Source organism: Temnothorax americanus, unplaced genomic scaffold, assembly GCF_048541705.1.
Source record: "Temnothorax americanus isolate GAGA-0224 unplaced genomic scaffold, ASM4854170v1 Scaffold3, whole genome shotgun sequence".
NCBI classification, from domain to species: domain Eukaryota; kingdom Metazoa; phylum Arthropoda; class Insecta; order Hymenoptera; family Formicidae; genus Temnothorax; species Temnothorax americanus.
The window spans coordinates 2,980,754-3,001,072 of NW_027509442.1; the positions used below are offsets into that span (position 1 = coordinate 2,980,754).

Sequence of the window (20,319 nt, forward strand, 5' to 3'; positions counted from 1 at the left end):
GCTTGTGCCATCTTTGATTTATACAATTGCTTTTTGATATTGTGTCTTAAAAAAAAAATGTTTCCAAATATTTCTCTCAAATGCATAAACGCGGTAATTCTCGCGATATCGACAATACAAAATAAAACAAACATTTATAATTAGATATAATGGCGGGTCTTATATAATTAAAATACAGTCAGTACAAGTATTCTTTTATTCTCATATTTTCAAATATTTTCTTATGACGTTGCCAGCTTCCCGCGCTATAATCTCTTGTTTCGTATACTAATTCCTCGGTGATTATCGTCGGGAATAAATGATTCACGATTCCGTTTATGTTTTATGACTTTTTTATTGAATGATTCTAACCGTTATCGAGAAACAATGTTGTGTCTGTAGTACATGTTTAAAAACTGGTCTTTATTAAAATCTTTTATGCGAATGTGATCAATGATATCAGTGTGTTTCTTCTTTTTTTTTTCAATTTATTTTCAATTTATAATGCGCATTCTTCCGCGTTTTGCGAACTGCAGGTCTGTTCGTCAAGTTGCAGCTTCTGCATTTAGTTTCTTCCCTCCCCTTGGCTCGAATGTAAAGCGTTTCGTATTTTGCTTGTAGTACAAGAAGCGCATCTGAGACGGACAGACCATGCGACATGGACCGACGTCAATACTCATGATGTACTTGCTGAGCGAACACCTCAGATTTGTCGAGAAATATCGTTGGAAATGTGGATCCTCTGATATGATTTGGTAAAAAATTCTGCGTACGTGGGAATAAACTTCCAATACACCATCATAAGTATCAATGGATAATCACGTGGACATATCGATATTCCGTACGTTATGCAATTAACAGAGCCCGCGATCCGCGCAGCCGATACACCATGAGTACGATACGGTTGCATGATAATATATAATATCTCGTTTCATTTTCCAGGCCTTGGACAAGACGACACGCGTAATCCATAGTCGCGGATTATCTGGTTTATTTTCGTAGAGCATTGTAAAATCAAATTATAGGCCTCCTAACGATAGATAAATAGGTATTGTAATCTTAGAGCCACAGAGATTTGTAGAAGTCTCGTTAGAAAATAATAAATTATCTCTTATTATTGCGATAAAAATTCATGCAAATTGGCATACGATAATTTGCCTTAGCCGTCGATCTGCTAAAAAAAGGAAAAAGAGACGTGAAAATCGTCTCTTAATAATTGCGTTATTTTTTTTAATCATCTACATGTTGTTCAAATTACATTGCAAATTACTGTAGAAATATAATTAAAAAATTTTGTCATTATAATCAACTTATTATCGCCTTTTAGAATAAAAATGAAATGCCGTTTCTTATGTTTTCGATGATTTCTCACGAAATATCTATAAGTCTCTAGGACTCTCATAAACTAAGACGGTGTATCGTGTATAATATTTTAGGGGTATTATTAGCTAGGTATAGGTAAACATTGCCTATGTACAATCGCAACAGGGTTGCGCATACTACTTCTTGGCAATCCTAAGTAAAGCTTACAGTTTGAATAAACTTCTTTAGGTAATTATGTTTTTTTGTTTAATAAGTAAGTAATAATTCTATTAGAGAAATAACAGTACAATATTCGATTGTACTTGTTATCGTCGTTTCACACACATCAGCCATTTACATGTTACATTCTCTAGTTTAAAGTATCCTCATACATCTCGTGTACGTTTTGGTTCTGAGAAATAATTAGGATAATCATTTTACTATTATAACTGGCCAATAAGTATCTGCCACTTTTCTTATATTATTATTCTATTTACCATATATACAAATAATATACAATAGTCGCGCTTAATACAAGTAATATTAAAATCTAAATCTCAATAATTATAGTTATATGCATAGAAACTTGACTGTGTCTAATCGTTCGCTATGTGCTAGCGTTGCACACTGGTGTGTGTGTATGTGTGTGCACGGGTACATATACACCCGCACACATCTTTTATATAAAATCTGTATAATCTACACGAGTCGCTTTAAGTATATCTTCTCTTTTAATCACAAAAGATACAAATGTATTATTATAACCACTACACAAGCAGGGAGGGGGGGGGTCTTGGGCGGTATCACTCTGGCAGTATCTCTTTTTTACATACGGATACCTGATTTACACTCTTATGAAATGATAAATCAGTTTACCGCTGGATTGTGCAGAAAGATATACAGAATTTATTTTCGCATACTGAATTGTTGCGAATGCAATTCATTGTGTAAATAATAAGTTCGAGTATATAATTATTTCTATACATAATAAGCCTGTGCGTAATTATTCTGCAATATATATATATTTCTCCCACGAAAAATTTTGATTCTTCTCCTCCTTATATAAAATTTGATTATATAATACAGATCATACGGTGCACGATTTCCTTAAGGCCTTGTGTAAATATTGCTATTAACTTCATGCATAACTTATATTTTTCATTATTCATTATTCAACTGATCCGGAAAACTACTTTATGGATCGTGTAATAAAAGTCTAATTGACGGCAATGATGAAAGCAGTGTACACCGCAACTCGATGATAAAAAAAGTTTAATCGTAATGCACAGAAGTCAATCTAAAATAATAATAGTTCAAAGATATGTATTATACAGAAATTTAGTTATTTATAAGCAAGTTAACTCAAAATATACATATATTGACATATATCAAAATGTGAAAATAAATTCTATATGTGCAAATATTCTGATGTATCTTCAGAGGTTGCAAATATCACTAGAAGGCATAGAAAATTTGCCATTTTCTTTCTTTTTAAGATTATATATAAAATTTATATATATATATATATATAATATTAAATATATTATAATATATATTATAACATTAAATATATATATATACACATTTCGTCTAAAATAGATTGTAATTCCAAAATTGTAACTGGAAAATTACGTTGGTATGTGATAAAGAAAATTTTGTAAACAACTCGTTTTAAGTATTAAAGTTTCCAAAATGTTATATCCACATATGCATTTTTCTTCTCTGTCACTTATTTACATATGTGCGTACAGAGAGATGTCTTTGCATGGAACTAAAATCTTTTAAAAATAATAAAATTATTAGACTTTTAAAGAGACATTATTTAAGTCAATATCATTTTCTTTATGTTACTTTTTAATTTTATATCTGTAATTTCTATCTCGGGAGATACATCACATGTTCTTATTGAATTTCCAGTGTGAAGCCCGATATCCCCTAGTTTATTCATTTTCATCTGTTGCTACAATCTAAAGGAAAGGAACACTATATGCACAATATTCATCAATAGGCGGAAAATTTCCAACCGATGAATATCTTACTTTTATCTCGATTTAAAATTTATTTACAAAAGTAGGTCTGTACAAGTATCTTTCTGTCACGACATAGGTCTATCATAGCCTTGAATGCGAATAGACCGGTTTTCGGGTATAAAGACTTTATTGCACGAACAACTTCGAAATATTCCGAAACAATATATATATATATAGATTAGCACAGCATGTTCCTTTCGAGCAAATATTCGAAAATGATTCAAACAAATCAAAGTTCATCGATTAGTATAATTTATTTTGATAGACACAAAAATAAATATATAAAAATGCGATTTTATATAAGGCAAACTTAAAACAAATTAACAATGATTTTGAGATAGAATTATTTTCTATTGACCATCATCACGATTCATGATAACACAACTGAATATCTATAATAATCATTTATATCATTAATATCATTTATATCCAATATTCAGGTATGCTGTTTTAAAATCGTTTCTGGAATATTTGCCTGATGGCATGTTTAACGCGCCTCTTCTCTATCTTTTCAAAAACATACCTTCAAATAATATTATATACACTATCGATAATGTCGTCCATGCAATAACGTCTTTACAAATAGTATGGTATTTGCTGTATTATCGTTAAAAATCATTTCTTTAACCCTAGCCTTTAAACTCTAATTTTAATAGGAATATTATAATTATAACTAAGATTATTTGTACCATTGATTAGGTGAGAGCACCTACAGTGACCCCAGTAAAATTTAATTTTTTTTACCGCAAGCGCTCACATACAGTAGACTTCCAAATTTATTCTCCTATCAGAGACAAAAATTGAATATCTCATTCAACTTCGTTCATTCCACAGGATTCTAAGAAACTTGCACGAAAGTATACTGTAGTCAGAAGAACGTTTGCAGCGAGACATGTTCACTCGTTCATCACTTTGTTACAAAGTGAGGGGGTCACAATTTGATTACATTTTTACGAAATAGTCACTCGCCTTTTATCTCATTCTTTTTCTTATTCAAAGAGTGCCAATATGTCGTCGTTAGAGGAAGGATTACCACTGCTAGCGCCGCTACTAGGTGGAGTGTTTAGGTCCGGAGGGTCGAGATATGAAAGAAGTTCCATTGCGTCTACATTGTCTGGCAAGAGCTGTAATAGCAGATAACATATTGTTGAACAAACTTGTAAAACGCTTTACCTTAAAAAAAAATATTCCGGTTTGCAACAAAAGATACGACGCGATAATTTGACACGATGTGATTTACTTACATTTAACGCCTCTTGGCCGGTACCTTCCCCGTCTATAACTGCAGCGGGATCGAAATTTAAATCCGACGGTATGTCCGTAGCGGTGTCGTTATTTATGGTTGTACTCGTATTGCCGGAGGTGTTGTGGTTTCCCGTGGATTCTTGCGACGCGGGCGGAACGCTCGGCGGCCCGCTGGCACCACCAGCTGGCGTGTGAGGGGTAGATTGCGGAGTGTGCGGCGTATGAGGGGTATGAGGCATCTGTAATGTATACAACTGTAATGTATACAACTGTAATGTATACATCATATATTTAAAACATTTGTTATCTGTGTAATATTTTTGTCATTTGACATTTAACATTTTGTCATTCTTTTTATGTATTTCTATATTACTATTGTCCGAGCACAATCGACATTACAGCAAAACGTACCTGGTCATTGAGTGATTTCTCCATAGCGTTGAGAGGATCTAAAGAATTAACGGATTCGTTTAAGTGCGAGAGCGGACCTGTTCCACTGACGTAATCATTATTGCCGATAGTATTCGTCCCAGAGTTTATCTCGTACGTTCCACCGGACGTATTCCGATGGTTTATACTGTTATTCGGATACGTGGAAGATGTGTTGTTCATCATCGAGCCGCTCACGATGCTGTTCATATCGGGCGGTATGTAAGGACTCATAGCCTGATTCATATCCCAATTGTTCATTGTTGGCATATTCATACTGCCTGGCGACATGGCCTTGGTTGTTCTTTTACAATCATTTTCTTCTTCGGATTTAATATTAGTTAAATTTTTCGCGGGTTTCCAGTTAGCGAGCGAGTCTATCGTCACTTCGTCAACTTCGGTGGTATTTAATGTATTTAAAATACCCCACATATACTGATCAACCTCTAGGCCTTCCAACTGCGCGGATTTTCTGTAAAATACGCGAAAATTTGTTTTATATTTTTTCCCCTTAATTCCAATGAATGCATAAAAATGACAATTGACAATTGACAATTTAGTTATACTTACGAGCATACTGGACACCTCCAGTTACCCCGTTCGCAGTTCATTTGCAAGTACGATTCCAAATCGAAACACTGTATGTGCTTGCATTCATGTCCTCTAGCTGGCAGTGTAATGCGTTTATGGGTAATAGGACATTTTAAGAGTACCTGCACGCAATAAGATGTACATGGCTTAAAACATTATTGACATTTCGTGCTACAGGGCTATAGGATTAAAAGAGAGCTTCAAAATGCTTTTGTGAATTTTACCTTTAGTGCTGTTTGCTCCACTACATCTTTCTCTGATTGTATACCATTGTTCGACATCGTATTACTGAAATTTCTTTTAATTTTCGTTATACAGTGGTCTGCCGTCAACAGCCTTTTACGTAATAATCCCTGAAGTACACTTCGCACACTGGGTCGGTGAACCAATTGTAGTACAAATAGATGTGACTGTAATCGTATTACACACATATTCTGAAGAATGCATGTAATAATAAAGAAAAATAAAAAAATAAATAATAAAACAAATAAATAATAAAAAAATAAAAAATAAAGAATAAAAAATAAAAATTATTTTAAGTTTATAATTGATAAATAGATCTATCATGCACATATCTTGCGCAGATATATTCAATAAAAAATATAAAATCTATCTGCACGAAGCAAAAACTTGTTCTTGAGCGTACCAAAGATTAGCATTGCAACGAATATCGTTTTATCTCCGAATTACGTAAACACTATCGTTTAATTATTGATATCCTCAAACTTACACAACAGCATGCGGTTACGGTAATCTGTATTGTGTTCCTTCCTGCTTGACAGACGTCCTTCAAGTAGAGAGGCTTGTGAGAAGCTTTGTTGTCCCCGCGGTCGATCACAAGGGGAGTCGCGTTTACGGAGACTTGCACACTCTGCGGCCAATTCGTGTTCATCTGTCTATCTTCGTGGTGGAAACATTTTAGCTGTAGCTCCAGATCTGATCGCCAAACTAGCGTCTGATGCACCGTGGGCTTCAGTTGGAATACATGATTGCTAACAGCCAAATTGTGCTCTAGGCGGAAGGGTGGAAGAATTATACCGTCTCTTACGGGGAATGTTAGTCTCAATTCATCATCTGAAACAAACGTAGGATTGCTCAATATTGCTCAATATTGTTTTAGAAGCACAAATAAATGTTAGAAAAATGTCTGTAATCTAAAATGTCGTGCGTATCAAATTTTCCAACTTTACATCTAATAAACGCATTCCGTAGTTTGGAACTAGAAAAATGGACATTGCGCATCTGATTACATGTCTTTCGTTGACATAATTTTTTGAACTCAAGACACCATTATAATTTATATTGAAGCATGAGAGCGTGAAATCCTAAAATCGCACTTACTCTGAATGTTGACAGGCGATTTCATCTCATTGAAATTAGGCTTAATGTCCGGATTCGGACTGATGTAAGGCGGCATGCTGGTGGCGGGTGTCAACGGAGGCGTCGGATTACCGGGGATGGGACTGTGCTGATAATTCACGTTGCCCCCGTTCGTCGATCTCATCGATACCACTTCTTGCTGGTATTGACTGGTCGCCAGTGACTGGGCGGCCACGGCGGACGCGCCGTATGACGCGTTGCCGCCACCATATCCCGTGTTCGGCTGATGACCGACGAACTGGTTGCCAACCGAGGTAGGTGGAACCATGCAGACACCGGGAACGCCGTTACTACCGTAGCCGTATTGGTTTGCGGCGGCCGTCTGAGACGGGGCATTGTAAGCCGGCGCCGTTTGCCTCATATTCGTCCCTCGTATCATCGCGTTGGGCCCGAAGCCGGCCGCTGTGGGATTCATGCTCTGCATAGACTGATACTGTTGCTGGAAATTCGGCCTCGCTCCGGTGGGATAGGTATTCGGATAATTCGGGGCCGCCGTCATGCCGTTGAAACCCTGCTGCATAGCCGCTGGATTCTGAGCAGCGTACGGAACCTGCTGTCGCTTTTGCGCCATATGCATGGCTGGGGTTGGATAAGGCGCTAATCTCCGTTGATAGCCTTGATGCGGCTGAGCCTAGAAACACAGAGATACCGCTACTACCGAGAAGAACAGAGACGCGCCTTTCGTCAGCCGAGATATACGCTACTGTAACAAAGCTATTAGAAATAATGCAAGAAGATCGATATAAAATATTTATACAAGACTGATAAATCTCGCTCATGAATTGTCTTTTAGCGAATCACGGCGGACCTGAGAGACGCAGCTAAGTACATTTAAATCGCCACGTTGAATTTTAAATAAATACCTGCATCTTGTTCATTTGCATGTTGTTGGGTCCCATCATGTTGTTCATGGCTACGTTACCCATGTTGCTCATGGAGTTCATGGGTGTCATTCCGTTCATAGCATTCATACCGCTCATACCGTTCATACCGTTCATTCCTCCTATTGTCATGGGATTCATCGAGTTCATGCCATTCATACTGTTCATCGAATTCATGGAATTCATAGTGTGCATCGGGCTCATCGTGCCCATGCTGTTAAAATTGTTCATTCCGACTGGCCCCATTCCTGCCATTGGTCCTCTTTGACCGTACCCCGCGTTGTACGTTTGGTGGGGTATTCCATGTTGGCTCTGCATCTAATAATAACGTGAGCATTCATTTAGAAATTCATAAAATTCCAAAGAAGTAAAAATAATTTATGAGACACCGAGTATTGTGTGATACGTGAATTTTAATATACGTTTTGTTATGGAATTATAAGAGATTCGTTTTTGTAGTCTTTCTTCACTCAATAATTTAATACATCTACAACTATGATACAAAAATTATTTCTCCAAAAAATAATATTATGCTCGTAATAAAATAATAAAATTGAATAAATTGCAAACTAACGCTAATTAACGATCGATTGAAATACTTTGGAATACTTACAATTCGTAAGTAAACTATATTTCTCGCATTACATAAAAAATGCCGTAAATTAACAATTGGACGACAAGAACATAATTTAAAATGAAAAATTTAATCATCGTCTTAACGCGTGAATTTTTTTGTTTTTTCTCTTCATATATCTTTGTTATTTTTCTTTCGGTGTTTTTACGACGCGAAGAGAAAGACGACGATGGAAAAACATCCACGTCAAGGACTTTATCATTTTACCAATTTACCAATTCGCCTTGCTCAACTATTCCGGATATAGCACACTCTGTTAACGGTCTATGTAACGTATGAATCAGAATTTCCTCTAGTCGCGGCGCGGCATTGATAACGTGAGAGCTAGCCAAACATTTACCTGATTGAATTGCGAGGGGATGTCCTGGCGGTCCTGCATGGCCACCACGCTGGCAGTGGCGGTGGCCGTAGCGGAGGCAGCTGCTACCATCGCCGCGACACGAAGTGGCGAACCACCCCTTCCGTTCTGGGGTGGCACTGTGCTATGATAGCCGGATGATAACGGCTGCACCCCGACGCCAATCGCCGCCGTTGCTGATAGCGTTGCCGCACCACCACCGCCTCTCCCCCCGGGAGGAAGAAAAAGCTCTGTCTACGATCAGCCTTCACGAGGTAGATGCGAACGCGCGGCTTATTGGCGCACTGAAAACAGAGAGCGTGACTCATCTTTAACCCTCCGTGAGATAAAATTATCTTTTTGGAGAATCGCGGCACGCGGCGATGCTCGGCGGCGATGATCGTTATAGAAATAACTGTGCGTTAGAGAAACTGCGGAGTTGGCGTATATCGGACGAGTGGCAAAGTGTGACGCAAGCGTATAAAACGCGTACGCCATTCGACTCTATTTGAGTCCTTTTCGGAACGGTTAATAGCGATAAATGCGGTCATTTCAATTATAAACTCAATTTCAATTATAAATAATTATAACGGTAAAAAAAGAGAGTGAGAGTGAGAGAGAGAGAGAGAGAGAGAGAGAGAGAGAGAGAGAGAGAGAGAGAGAGAGAGAGAGAGAGAGAGAGAGAGAGAGAGAGAGAGAGAGAGAGAGAGAGAGAGAGAGAGAGACATTAGAGATCTAATGTGTGCGCTAACATATTAGAGCCAATCGCCTTAATGTTGAAGATAAATATTGGATTTTCACTCGTCAAGTTTTTCCAGAAAAGGGGACAAAAGCTTAATTGACAAGTGAAAACCGCCACAGTCACATTCAAGCTTGATATAACGACTCCAGACACGTGTGTGATATTTATATGCCATGAATTCCATAGAGAGATAGACAACGTTTTTCTCGTGAAATGTGAGATGCACACGAGCCAAAAATTTAAATCTTTTCCATATGTCTTATGCAAGAGAATATAATAAGTCTCTTGCATAATACACGATGCGAAAGAAGGGGACAAAACATTTAATCGTGCGTATATTGATAAGAAAAACCTGTTGAGATTAGTCTGTTCAATATTTAAGTAACGTAATAACTTGCAGACTAATAGTTAACGTATCACCTCGGATAATTTGAAACGATCGGGCTTACAACGTTATAATGCGCAATGGACGATAATACGTCGTCAATCATCCTGGCGAGAGTTAATTCGGTTTAAATGGCAGTGTGAACTTTTGCATTTGCGACGGAAACGTGGTTGCCCATTCGCCAAGTCAAGATCATACTCGTGCAATCGATTCCCGTTAGGAACGAATAGATTTATGCCAATCGATACAGTCTGTGTTTGGCGCATTGCAACGGATCTTTATTTCATAATCTCTGGCGACGTAGTAATAACATACGCCGGAATCATTCACGATATACTTGAATAATTCGAGAAGGTCATATTTCCTACTTGGCATCGCCCCGCGCAAATAAATTTAAGCCAGTGATGGTTGTACAATAAAAATTGAAGATTTTCAGGGAAATGAGGGGATCTCCGCGATTAGCTTCCAGATCCAAAGAAAAATTTAATAACATATATTCAAACGTGCGTTGAAAACTCATTTTACAATACTTCTAGAACACGTTAGAGTGAGATGAATAAAGGAGATACCGATTGATTTTTCATAATTTAATAAGTGAGTTTATTATAGATACGCACGCATATAATTAAAGAGTATGGACCTTTCTTTATATTTTTAGAGAAACACTCGATCGCGTAAATGTTTTTAAAGATACTTTTTAAACATAAGCCATTCGAGCAATCCTAAAAACAATAAATTTTTTCTATTTGCGTAACAAATAGAGAACAATTAAACACACAATATTTCACTTTATTTTTATTTCTTCGCTTCAGATTTAACTTCCACGTGGCGAGTGGCTTGTTTAGCGACAAGCTTGTCGGACATCTAATTCATCGCGGCCTCGATCGCGGACGACAATTTATTCGAAATGAACAAGATTTTCGATACGTGTCTCTTTGAAGGTGGCCGTCTACGGTGTCTACCCCGAAAGAGCGAGGCGAGCGGTACCGAACCCCGGCCGTGTTCCCAGCTGGCCGCGACGCCGCGGCGCGTAGCCCCTATTGCTTTTCTGTGGGAAATGCACGTGCTCGCTATTCACACACCGCGCCGCGCCACGCCGCGCCGAGTAGCGCGCGTACATAATACGTGCCTTACCCCCGCGCGCGCGCGCACGTTGCCGCAGAACGCATATACGGCCGTGCGAGAACCCGGCGGGAAGCGGAGCTCTTCCGCCGATGCACGATTTCCGATGGGCCCTCGAACCTCGAACGTTACGCCGCAGGACACTCCCGCAAGGGAATTTTGTGCCGCCGTATAAACGAGGCTGAGGTCACGAGTAAGGCCTTCGTATTCGGCATATACGTCTCAAACCGCGAGGTGTATCCGAGAATTCACGGAATCGTACAATTTTGCAGAAATCTAAGTTTGTTTCTGTCAAACGGACAATTTTTTGTTTTGTTTTGTTTTGTACAAGTTCCGGAAGAACAATTATTGAGAGAAACAGATACTCCGAATTTTTACCATCTTCGTAATCGCTGGATATATCGAGGAAGTATTTTTTTTTTACATCGCGAGAAATAATTTTAATAAAAATTCAACTTGATTAAAAAAAATAGTCGAAGAAAGAAATAATGAAGTTCGCTCTTTCACTCTCTCTAGGATATTCCGCGCGCGGAGAAACCTGCCTAGAACCCTCCGATTGAAGGGTATAATGGATCAATAACATAAGTTATGCAGGTTGCATGTCGAAACGGATGCAAGTTTTTATGAGGTTTTCTCTTGCACGAGGTGAAGAAAAGGACGAAAATGTATCGGAGACTTAAACGCGCAGCTTCGTGAATACGAATCTTCTTCATTGCTACAAGGTGCTAATCTTTCGAACCGTGCGACAGAGGAATTACTGGCCGTACCGTGAAACCTGACGGATGCAACAGCTTGCGCGGCGCAATCGTACCTAAATGTTGCCGGACGAGACGAGCGCGTGAAGGAGCACGCGTGCGGCATGTAAGCATGTGTCCTCGCGATATCGGATTACCACGTGCGTACGGCGAGTTTTGCGCGTGCTCGCAGGCACGGCCTGCCCCGTAATACCGGCTTTGCGCAAAAGCAGAAACGCGTCACCACGTCCTTATCCGACGGTTACCCCGATTCTCCGTTGCGTAAACTTTCACGTGGTTACGACGTACGTATCGATCAACGCTTACGCACCGTGTTTACGCATAACGTCCTAAAAAATCACCAAAATAATGTCCTCTCGACCGCAGATAATGGAGAACGAGCTAAGAAAAATTACCGTCATTTTTAATCGCGTAAGACGCTGATAAATTATTCAACGTCGAAAAAAATTGGACGTGCATGATAAATGGCCTCGGATACATGCCTTGTAAATAAGAAAAAAAAAACTTTGCACTGTTTTCCAGTTAGTTCAAAGTTCAAACTGAATTTTATTTTAAAAGAAATCCAATGTTCTAATTTCAACTGTTAAGATATTTCTTATTAAAATAGTGACTTTTAAAAGCGCCTTTTCTAGGACCAGCTTTTCGTTATTGATTTTAAATTCGTTATGAAAACTGACGATAGACGACATTCGAAAGTTCCGGGATGTGCCTTCGCGTTTATTATCACGTTAAATTTTACAACGGCAACTTTTTTAATTTTTATTCAATATTTGGTAATAAATAAAATATGTTAAATTTAGCACTATTGAAAACACTCGAAGATATTATACAATTTGTACTATATTATTTAAATATTTCTTGTTTCCATCCGCACAACAATGTTGAATAGGATTGGAAAGCAAGTCGGATTTTAAATCGAGATCTCGTCCACGAACACGCGTTTCTACTCCGCTTGAACTTGGTATACTAACGCTGTTAGTCGCCCGAAAGTAGTGTCTTACGCTTGTCAGTTATTATACTTTCTCTGGAGTACGGTTTTTAACTTTAACTTGATATATATTTGCTGAATATGAGCAATCTACTTAATACGCTCTCCTGATTAATTAAGTCAAGGCAAGTTTCTCTACGAGCTTTAAAGTTTCAATCAAAAGCATTAGTTAAAAGTCCCAATTACAATTTTGACGGTGCTAAATTGTATTTTGAATAAACGCAGTGTATCAGAACAATGTGAGAACAATTCTCTCGAAATGCTCGACTGACTCGACAAGATTAATCTTTGTGATAATAGAGCGCCTGGATAAATTCGCACACATATACTTGGATGAATAAAGCTCACCCCCGTTCCTTCCGAGGTCGCGAACAAATCGGTGCTTATTTTGTAGTTCGAAACAAGACTTTATCTGTACTTGATGATTATTAGTGGTGGAGTGCTCAACAAGTATCGGTATCTCGAGTACACTTAATCGAATCTTTCGGGTGTTCGCGCACCTAATGGGTTTCGTGCTGTCGATCTCGCCGGCAGATCTAATCGCATCTATTTCATCAACTTTTACGAGCACCGCAAATCAGGTGCCCCGACAGGTCCGCACGTTTTACAGGCAACACAGACCGACAATTTATTTTACCTCCGCGTTCGAGCGTGAACAGTAAATAATCGATGCGCGCAATGAGACGCGTATAGAGCTGAAGAAAATCGATGAAATCGATGCAAACGAGGCAAATACGCAAATCCAGATACATCTGTCGACTGTTTACAAATGCAATTTTTTCGTTAACCGCCCGCAGGCTTAAGAGAGATCTCTTTTTTTTTTCTTCCTTCCTCTTTGTCTCTCTTTCGTCAGATTGGTAGAGAAGGTCTTCTGCACAAGCGCTGTCCTCGAGACGCGATTATGACGCTCGGACAAAAACAAATTTAATAGCCTTTCCGTTGTATTCAATACGGCGGGTACGGGAGCACGAATACGCGCGTATGTGCCGTCTGAGCTACGAGGGGCGAGAATCGGGGACGTTCAACAGCCCATCAGGAAAATGTTGGGGAGACCGATCCGATCGATTAACACGTGCGCTTTAAATGTTTGGGAGCTACAAAGCGATCGCAGCCTCGATGATTACAGACGATGTTGCTAACGAGGCTCGTAGAACTAAACAAAAATAATTTCGGCGCGTTTTTTGTTGTTGTTTGTTGGCGCCGATAATCAATATTAGCAACAAAAATCGCTCGTGTATCTTTAACATGCATTATATAAAAAGATATTTATTTTTTTGCAATATATGATATTAATCAAATAAATAAATATAATTTACAAAGATTTATAAATTAAATTAAAAACCGAATTTTTATTTTCAGAAAACGAATGAAATTTCGTCAACGTTAGATTTTCGTTCGTAATTCCTCATTGACATGATTAACGTTTATGATCGACAGATCGTTTAAATTAGTATGGAAACTTTATACAACATGCTTCAACAAGCGTGTTACATTACCGGCCATTATTCTTCCGTATCTACGTATAACGTTTTCGATTACGAAATAATTTCCATCCAATCTACGTGTCTACTGTATAATATTCCGTTTGTCACCCGAGCGTGTTCGACGTTTATCCTCCCCAATCTGCCAACCAAGCGCGGGGCGCGCAGCGCACGTGTTTCTTTTTGTGCGTGTAATGTATATACGCGCACACATACACACACACACACACACACACGCACACGTGTGCACGCGCATCCACACACAACATCCAGATATAGCGCGCACAGAGAGGGAGCGATTCGGAGGTTGACGTCATCCACGTCCCACCCCCTTTAAATTCATGCTGAATCCGACTATACGAGCGACCGACCGACCCAGCCTCTGCCTTTTCCCTTCGTTTCTCTTTTCCCTTCCCCCATGCGTCGCTGCGTTTCGTTTTCTCTCCGCTCACCACCGCCTCCCGTCATTCGATGGTAGGAGAAAGAGTGAGAAAGAGAGAGAAAGAGAGAGAAAGAGAGAGAGAGAGAGAGAGAGAGAAGGGGTGGAGGAAAACCCCCTCTGTAGATCCCGCAACGGGTTTCTATTCTCGGATGTCAATATTTCGTCAACTAGAGCCCACTCGGCGCGCAACAAAAGACTCCACCGGGTACAGCCGTTGCTGTAGCGTGTGAGAAAGAACGAAGAGCATGTATGCGTTTTATAAGAGGATGCACACAACGAGAGAGAGAGAGAGAGAGAGAGAGAGAGAGAGAGAGAGAGAGAGAGAGAGAGAGAGAGAGAGCGCGGAGGAAGCGCGCGCGCGGATCGTGGGGATCGAAGTGCGCAAAGGGCGAGGCATTTCGGCTACGTGGTTGGGGTGTAATTTTGTCGGAGCTTTTAACAGATATCTTCGAATTCTGGGCTGAAATAGAAAAAACACCGGGAAAAACGCCGAAAAAAAAATGACAGAAGTGAAAATAACGCATAACGAGGCAGACCCGTCGCGATTGAACGAAATGGAAATTTTGATTGCGGATTTTTTCCCCGCTTTTTTTCACTGCCTGCATTCTTTAACGATAAAGTCCTCTACGCTTTTAACGTTGTACGAGCACTACATAGATATTTCGAATCGCGGACTGGAATTTCGACGTTTAATTCGAATTTCTGACTTACAGTCACAATGTGGTTTGAAACGTCTTCCACGTGCACGCGTATCGATCGTGCGATCGTTACGATCGATTCCAAGAACGTAAATCGCGTAAATCGCGGTGTTTCGCGCGTGCCATTGGATTCCTGAGCGGATCGATTTTCCCTAGCGCATAATTGTCATCCCGATATCGAGGAAATGATTGGAATTTTTCACACCGGGTCGCTCGAGGTGTTTCAAATTTACCCATCGACGATTTTCGAGCATCCCGACGTGACGCGCTTTGACACGGCGACGAAGGCGAGTAATATCTCGCGCCGGGAAGAATCCTTGTACGAGATAAATAAAACGGGCCTCTCTCTCTCTCACGGTCGCCGCCGACACATAATAGCCGCGTTCTCCTCGGCCGCGCTCGCGCCCGCGTATGAACTCGGCTTTAAGGTGAGCGAGTGCGCGACCAGCGTCGTCTTTGAAACATCGAGAACCTGAAGCGACAAAAGAGCGATAAAATTATGTCTGACACTGATAATTTCGTACAACATATGCTACGTTCGTACTAAGGACCATCTGTATTTTAGGCTTAGGGACGCAGGTGTGCGTCTGTATAAATAATATTATTAGATTCAGTAACCTAAAACGACGCGGAAGAGCCTACATCCTGTAAGGATAAAAATACACGTTTTCGCAAAAATGGGACGGATGCATTAGATTTAATACTAATTTAATGGACAAATATGGTAATTGATGTATAGCGATTATTGAATATTAATTGGATGAAAATCAATACTGATCGATCACTGATTATAGGATAATCAAAATCACTCGTCAAACACGCGTAATTTCTGCTAATGCCTCTATTTGATGCGCAACCATATTTCCAAGTAGTATAACCGTTCGATGCAGATACGTTTCGAGGTAGCACAAAGAAAGCACTGTCGCGAAAGCGACTTTCACATGACGCCCATGACGGAGGGTCCCGGAGGAGGATCCACGGGGCTCCGGGGCCCCTTCGCACGGTTTGCTCGCGCTGGAAGACGGTACTGAGCACGAAAGAGAGGGAGGTCGGGTCGGAACGAGGGGGAGGGGGAGTACTACAAACGAACGGCGAATGCCGAATGCCGATCGCAACACTTTGCTAAAATCAGGACAACGACGAGGAGGAGGAAGAAGCGGAGAAGGAGGATGAGAAACGGGGATCCGAGAGAGGGACGGAGACGGAGACAAGACGAGACGAGACGAGACCGTTGAGACATCGAGCCCGCGACACGTAAACAGGAGCGAGCGCCCGAGGTCGACTCACGGCGAGAATCGTGGGAGGATTCCCTTCGTGTCTCTCTCTCTCTCTCTCTCTCTCTCTCTCTCTCTCTCTCTCTCTCCCTCTCTCTCCTTTTCTTTCTTTTTTTCCTCTTTTTTTCCCTCTGTCCGTCTGCAGTGTGGGTGGGATTAGAGAGACGGGGGCGCTGTAGGAAGAGGGGTGGACAAACGGTGGGAGAGGGCTTTGATCTCGGCAGCTGCTGCATCGCATCGTTATTTTCGGGCGGATCGCCGAGACAAAAAACATTTTTGCGGGACGCCTATCTCCTTTGTGGGCCGACGACGTTTACCTGAAGCTGAACATCGACGTATCTCTCTCATCTCCCGGAACGTGTCTCGGTGCCGCGTTTCCCATTAGGCTCTCCGCCGACGAGATCGCGGACGGCGGCGGCGTCGCGATGTAGACCGCGAGAATTGAAACTCTCAAATGGAAGGATTCTTTTGAATTTTCAGTACTGGGAAAACCGATATATTCAACCATTCGTAGAATTTCCAATAATGGTAACTTTTTGAAATGCCCGAAAAAGTTTATATTATTAAATATATTTTATTATTGAAAAAATATGTAACATACTTTGCCTCTATTTCATAAAATGGTTGAAATAATTTTTTTTTGTCAAAATTGCAACAATTGATTAGAAAAATACCAATTGGAAAAATATAGTCTGAAGTATAATAACATTTTATTTAATTATAAATATAAATAATGCATTTTTACATAAAATATTATATATATTAGAGTATGTTAATAATATATTAATAATATAATAAAATATATTTTATATATTAATATACAAGTAATTGTAATAATAGAGAAACAGAAGAATCCTGTGTGTAGAATGTCTGGAATGCCTATACCTCAGGAATGTAGAAATATCATAATGCGAATACAAGGGAGACCAGCCCCGCACTTCGAAATAGCGATCGGAAAAGAGAAATATCATCATCCTGTGTATCGTCAAACTAGGCGTGAAAATCGCGATGCGATGTGGACACAGATCGTTACGCGTGTGTAAGTGCATTGAGGTGGACTTAATAGGCCATGGCTTTAAACGACCTCGATATAACATCTATCATCCTCGAAGCTATAGTGCAGATACGTGTCGCTATATATAAAGTGTGTCTAATTTAAAAAAAATTGGTTGGCTACTTTGTATATACAATTATTGAGATTGATTCTGCAGGTCACTATATTAATATATCGCAATTAAATCGACAAATTCTACCGGTTAGCTCGCCTACATCTCGCGTTCTCGGCTCCGTTTCTAAGCCGCGAACAACACACATTGGTCACTGGCAAAATATTACAACTATAGTAACTAAATCAAGGATTGAATGTCACGTGACGGCGATTTTAATAGCTTTAATAGCTCCCGAATGACGATGAGAATCGTAAAAGGTATGACTTGAGAGGACTTAACTTTATTCCAACAATTCGGGTCACCGCGTATACGCGAATGTTATCTAATGTGCTCTGTCATTGTTATTATAAATACTTTTTCCGTGGATATCCTCGACTACGACAACGTCGATTCTAACGGGTCATGTCGGCATTGTGTCGACGCAGCTTTTCGTCCGCTCTAGGTAGGTCAAAACCTTCGAAGCATTACGCGAAGAGCCGCGCACTCGTAATCGGGTTAGCGGCGCATCTGGTGCGAGACCAGCGCGAGCCAGTACAGGACGAGACATAGTGAAAATTGGCGGAATTTTGAATTTCAACGCCGTTTCAACGCCTATTGTCCTACATCGATCGAACGTGCATGCGAACGTAAACACGTAGAACGGGCCAAATAGGAAAAATTGCAAATACCGTCGCTTTTTCTTGAGCTATATATGCTGTATCACAACTCATGTTGTAAGCCACGCAACGGATATCGGTGATTATCTTGCTTATTTTCTAAGATCTGGTGCGAATCAAAGTGCCCGAAAAAGTTAGAGAGAGTTAAGTACATCTATATCTTCGCTCCAAAAATAATTTAAAAAAAATATTGACAAAGAAATAACGACGCTTGATGAAGAATTCGAATAACAAAGAATAATCGTAGACACTAACGAAGGATTTCGAAAGTATTATTCTACTTTCGTGGGTAGACCCAAGGACTCGGAGCACCGACGCTTTTTAAGTTGTGAAATCTGGAGAGATGCTATTTCATGTATATCTGCGGCTATTTTTGACGATAGTAACTTCTGCTCGGAATGCTCATATCGGGGATATCTTAGCAACGATCGGAAACGGATATCTTCAGGGATATCATATCGAAAATCGTTATTCGAGTTAATCGTTAATCCAAGTAAGGCTTAAGTTCAACGAATGCGCGCCCTGTGTAAACGCGACGTCTGTGTGTTGTTAGCGCAGGTCGATATACACGTATCGTATGTATACATTGTCCTCCTCGGAGTATATCGCAATATATTGCCTAGCCCCTATCCCGTTCTCGATCGACGACGACGGAGTATTCCCTATATATATACCTCCGTCGCCGAACCTCGCGCTATGAGAAGATTCTGTCATTCGCAACAAATACTCGTGGCATTTCGAGGTGGCGAGGATGAATTTTTCCCGCTGACTCGCTCGAAAAGGTCGCACGACAGAGCGCCTTGAATGTGAGTATATCCTCCATCGTCCATTGCACGTGTACGTACGTATGCGTGCGGCTGTACGTGTGTGTATACGTACACGCTTTATATATTTGCGCATTTTGTCATGCAAGAATACACGGATCTCCCGGATTGCCAGGCGTGTATCAGTGACGGAACAGCGTCTTTGCATAATTAATTTATCGTTTCAATCGCGTGCATCAGCCGTCAGGTCGATACGCAGATGCATCGATGGCACAATCGGTGGCCTTTAATATCTATGCGCTTTCCATCACTGCGCCGAGAAAATTTATGCCGGGCGGAAAGTCGCAAGACATTTTTGCGGGATGTTAAAACCTATATACACTACGTGATGGTGCGTAATGCGGCGTGTGTGCGCGACGCGTTGCTCTTATCAGTAAATAATCAAAGATGCGGGAGTATAAATGGAATACGCACATTTTGCCGTTTGATTTCCCGAAATTTTCGTCACGAGACTCTGTTGATTAAAATTAACGGTCATGTATTGTCATTGTGGAGTAACTAGTAGTACATTGCCTCGGGAAATGGAAAAATCTTGTGCAGATTTTCAGCGTAAATGCGTGTTTTTAAATCGCAATTTCATGACTTCCTCACTTACAATTAGTTTTACATCATTAAGAACGTTTAATTATAAATATCAATCAGAATTAACACTAATATCGCAAGCTGCTTGAAAAGGTTTTCACACTTATGTTATTTTAATTGTGTTTTATATTATTAATTTAATAAATTACCGTTTCACGTTTACATCTACGATGAGTCGCACAGAGAGACTGAGAGTTGCATCAGGAAAAGGAGCTCAACTTTCATTACTTTATTACCGCAGAAGAAATACCTTACCCTATATCTTCCTTGCTTTGACACGATCGAAATTCTTCACGGTAACACGTGCGACCCAGAAGGCCATAACCGTGTAAAAGCGGAAATAACATCTGTTTGTAACAGATAGGAGAAGCCAAAACTTACCAAACGCAACCG

The 20,319-nt window shown here is 40.1% G+C and overlaps 1 protein-coding gene across 7 annotated transcripts in view; it reads right to left on the bottom strand.

Annotated features, from left to right (window-relative positions):
• Nucleotides 1-314: 314 nt before the first annotated feature.
• Tna (Zinc finger MIZ domain-containing protein tonalli) overlaps nucleotides 315-20,319 on the bottom strand; it is a 38,140-nt gene continuing 18,135 nt past the window's right edge. The window contains exons 2-10 of one of the 7 annotated variants that reach the window (XM_077412088.1): nucleotides 8,812-9,113; nucleotides 7,820-8,155; nucleotides 6,918-7,587; nucleotides 6,307-6,650; nucleotides 5,801-6,010; nucleotides 5,556-5,722; nucleotides 4,968-5,457; nucleotides 4,556-4,825; nucleotides 315-4,435 (exon numbers count right to left, since the gene is read on the bottom strand). In XM_077412088.1, the coding sequence (XP_077268214.1) occupies nucleotides 4,301-4,435; nucleotides 4,556-4,825; nucleotides 4,968-5,457; nucleotides 5,556-5,722; nucleotides 5,801-6,010; nucleotides 6,307-6,650; nucleotides 6,918-7,587; nucleotides 7,820-8,155; nucleotides 8,812-8,901 (2,712 nt within the window). In that variant the 5' untranslated portion in view covers nucleotides 8,902-9,113 and the 3' untranslated portion in view covers nucleotides 315-4,300. The remainder of the gene's footprint in view (nucleotides 4,436-4,555; nucleotides 4,826-4,967; nucleotides 5,458-5,555; nucleotides 5,723-5,800; nucleotides 6,011-6,306; nucleotides 6,651-6,917; nucleotides 7,588-7,819; nucleotides 8,156-8,811; nucleotides 9,114-20,319) is intronic. The other 6 variants (XM_077412089.1, XM_077412090.1, XM_077412091.1 and 3 more) reach the window with 6 other exon arrangements.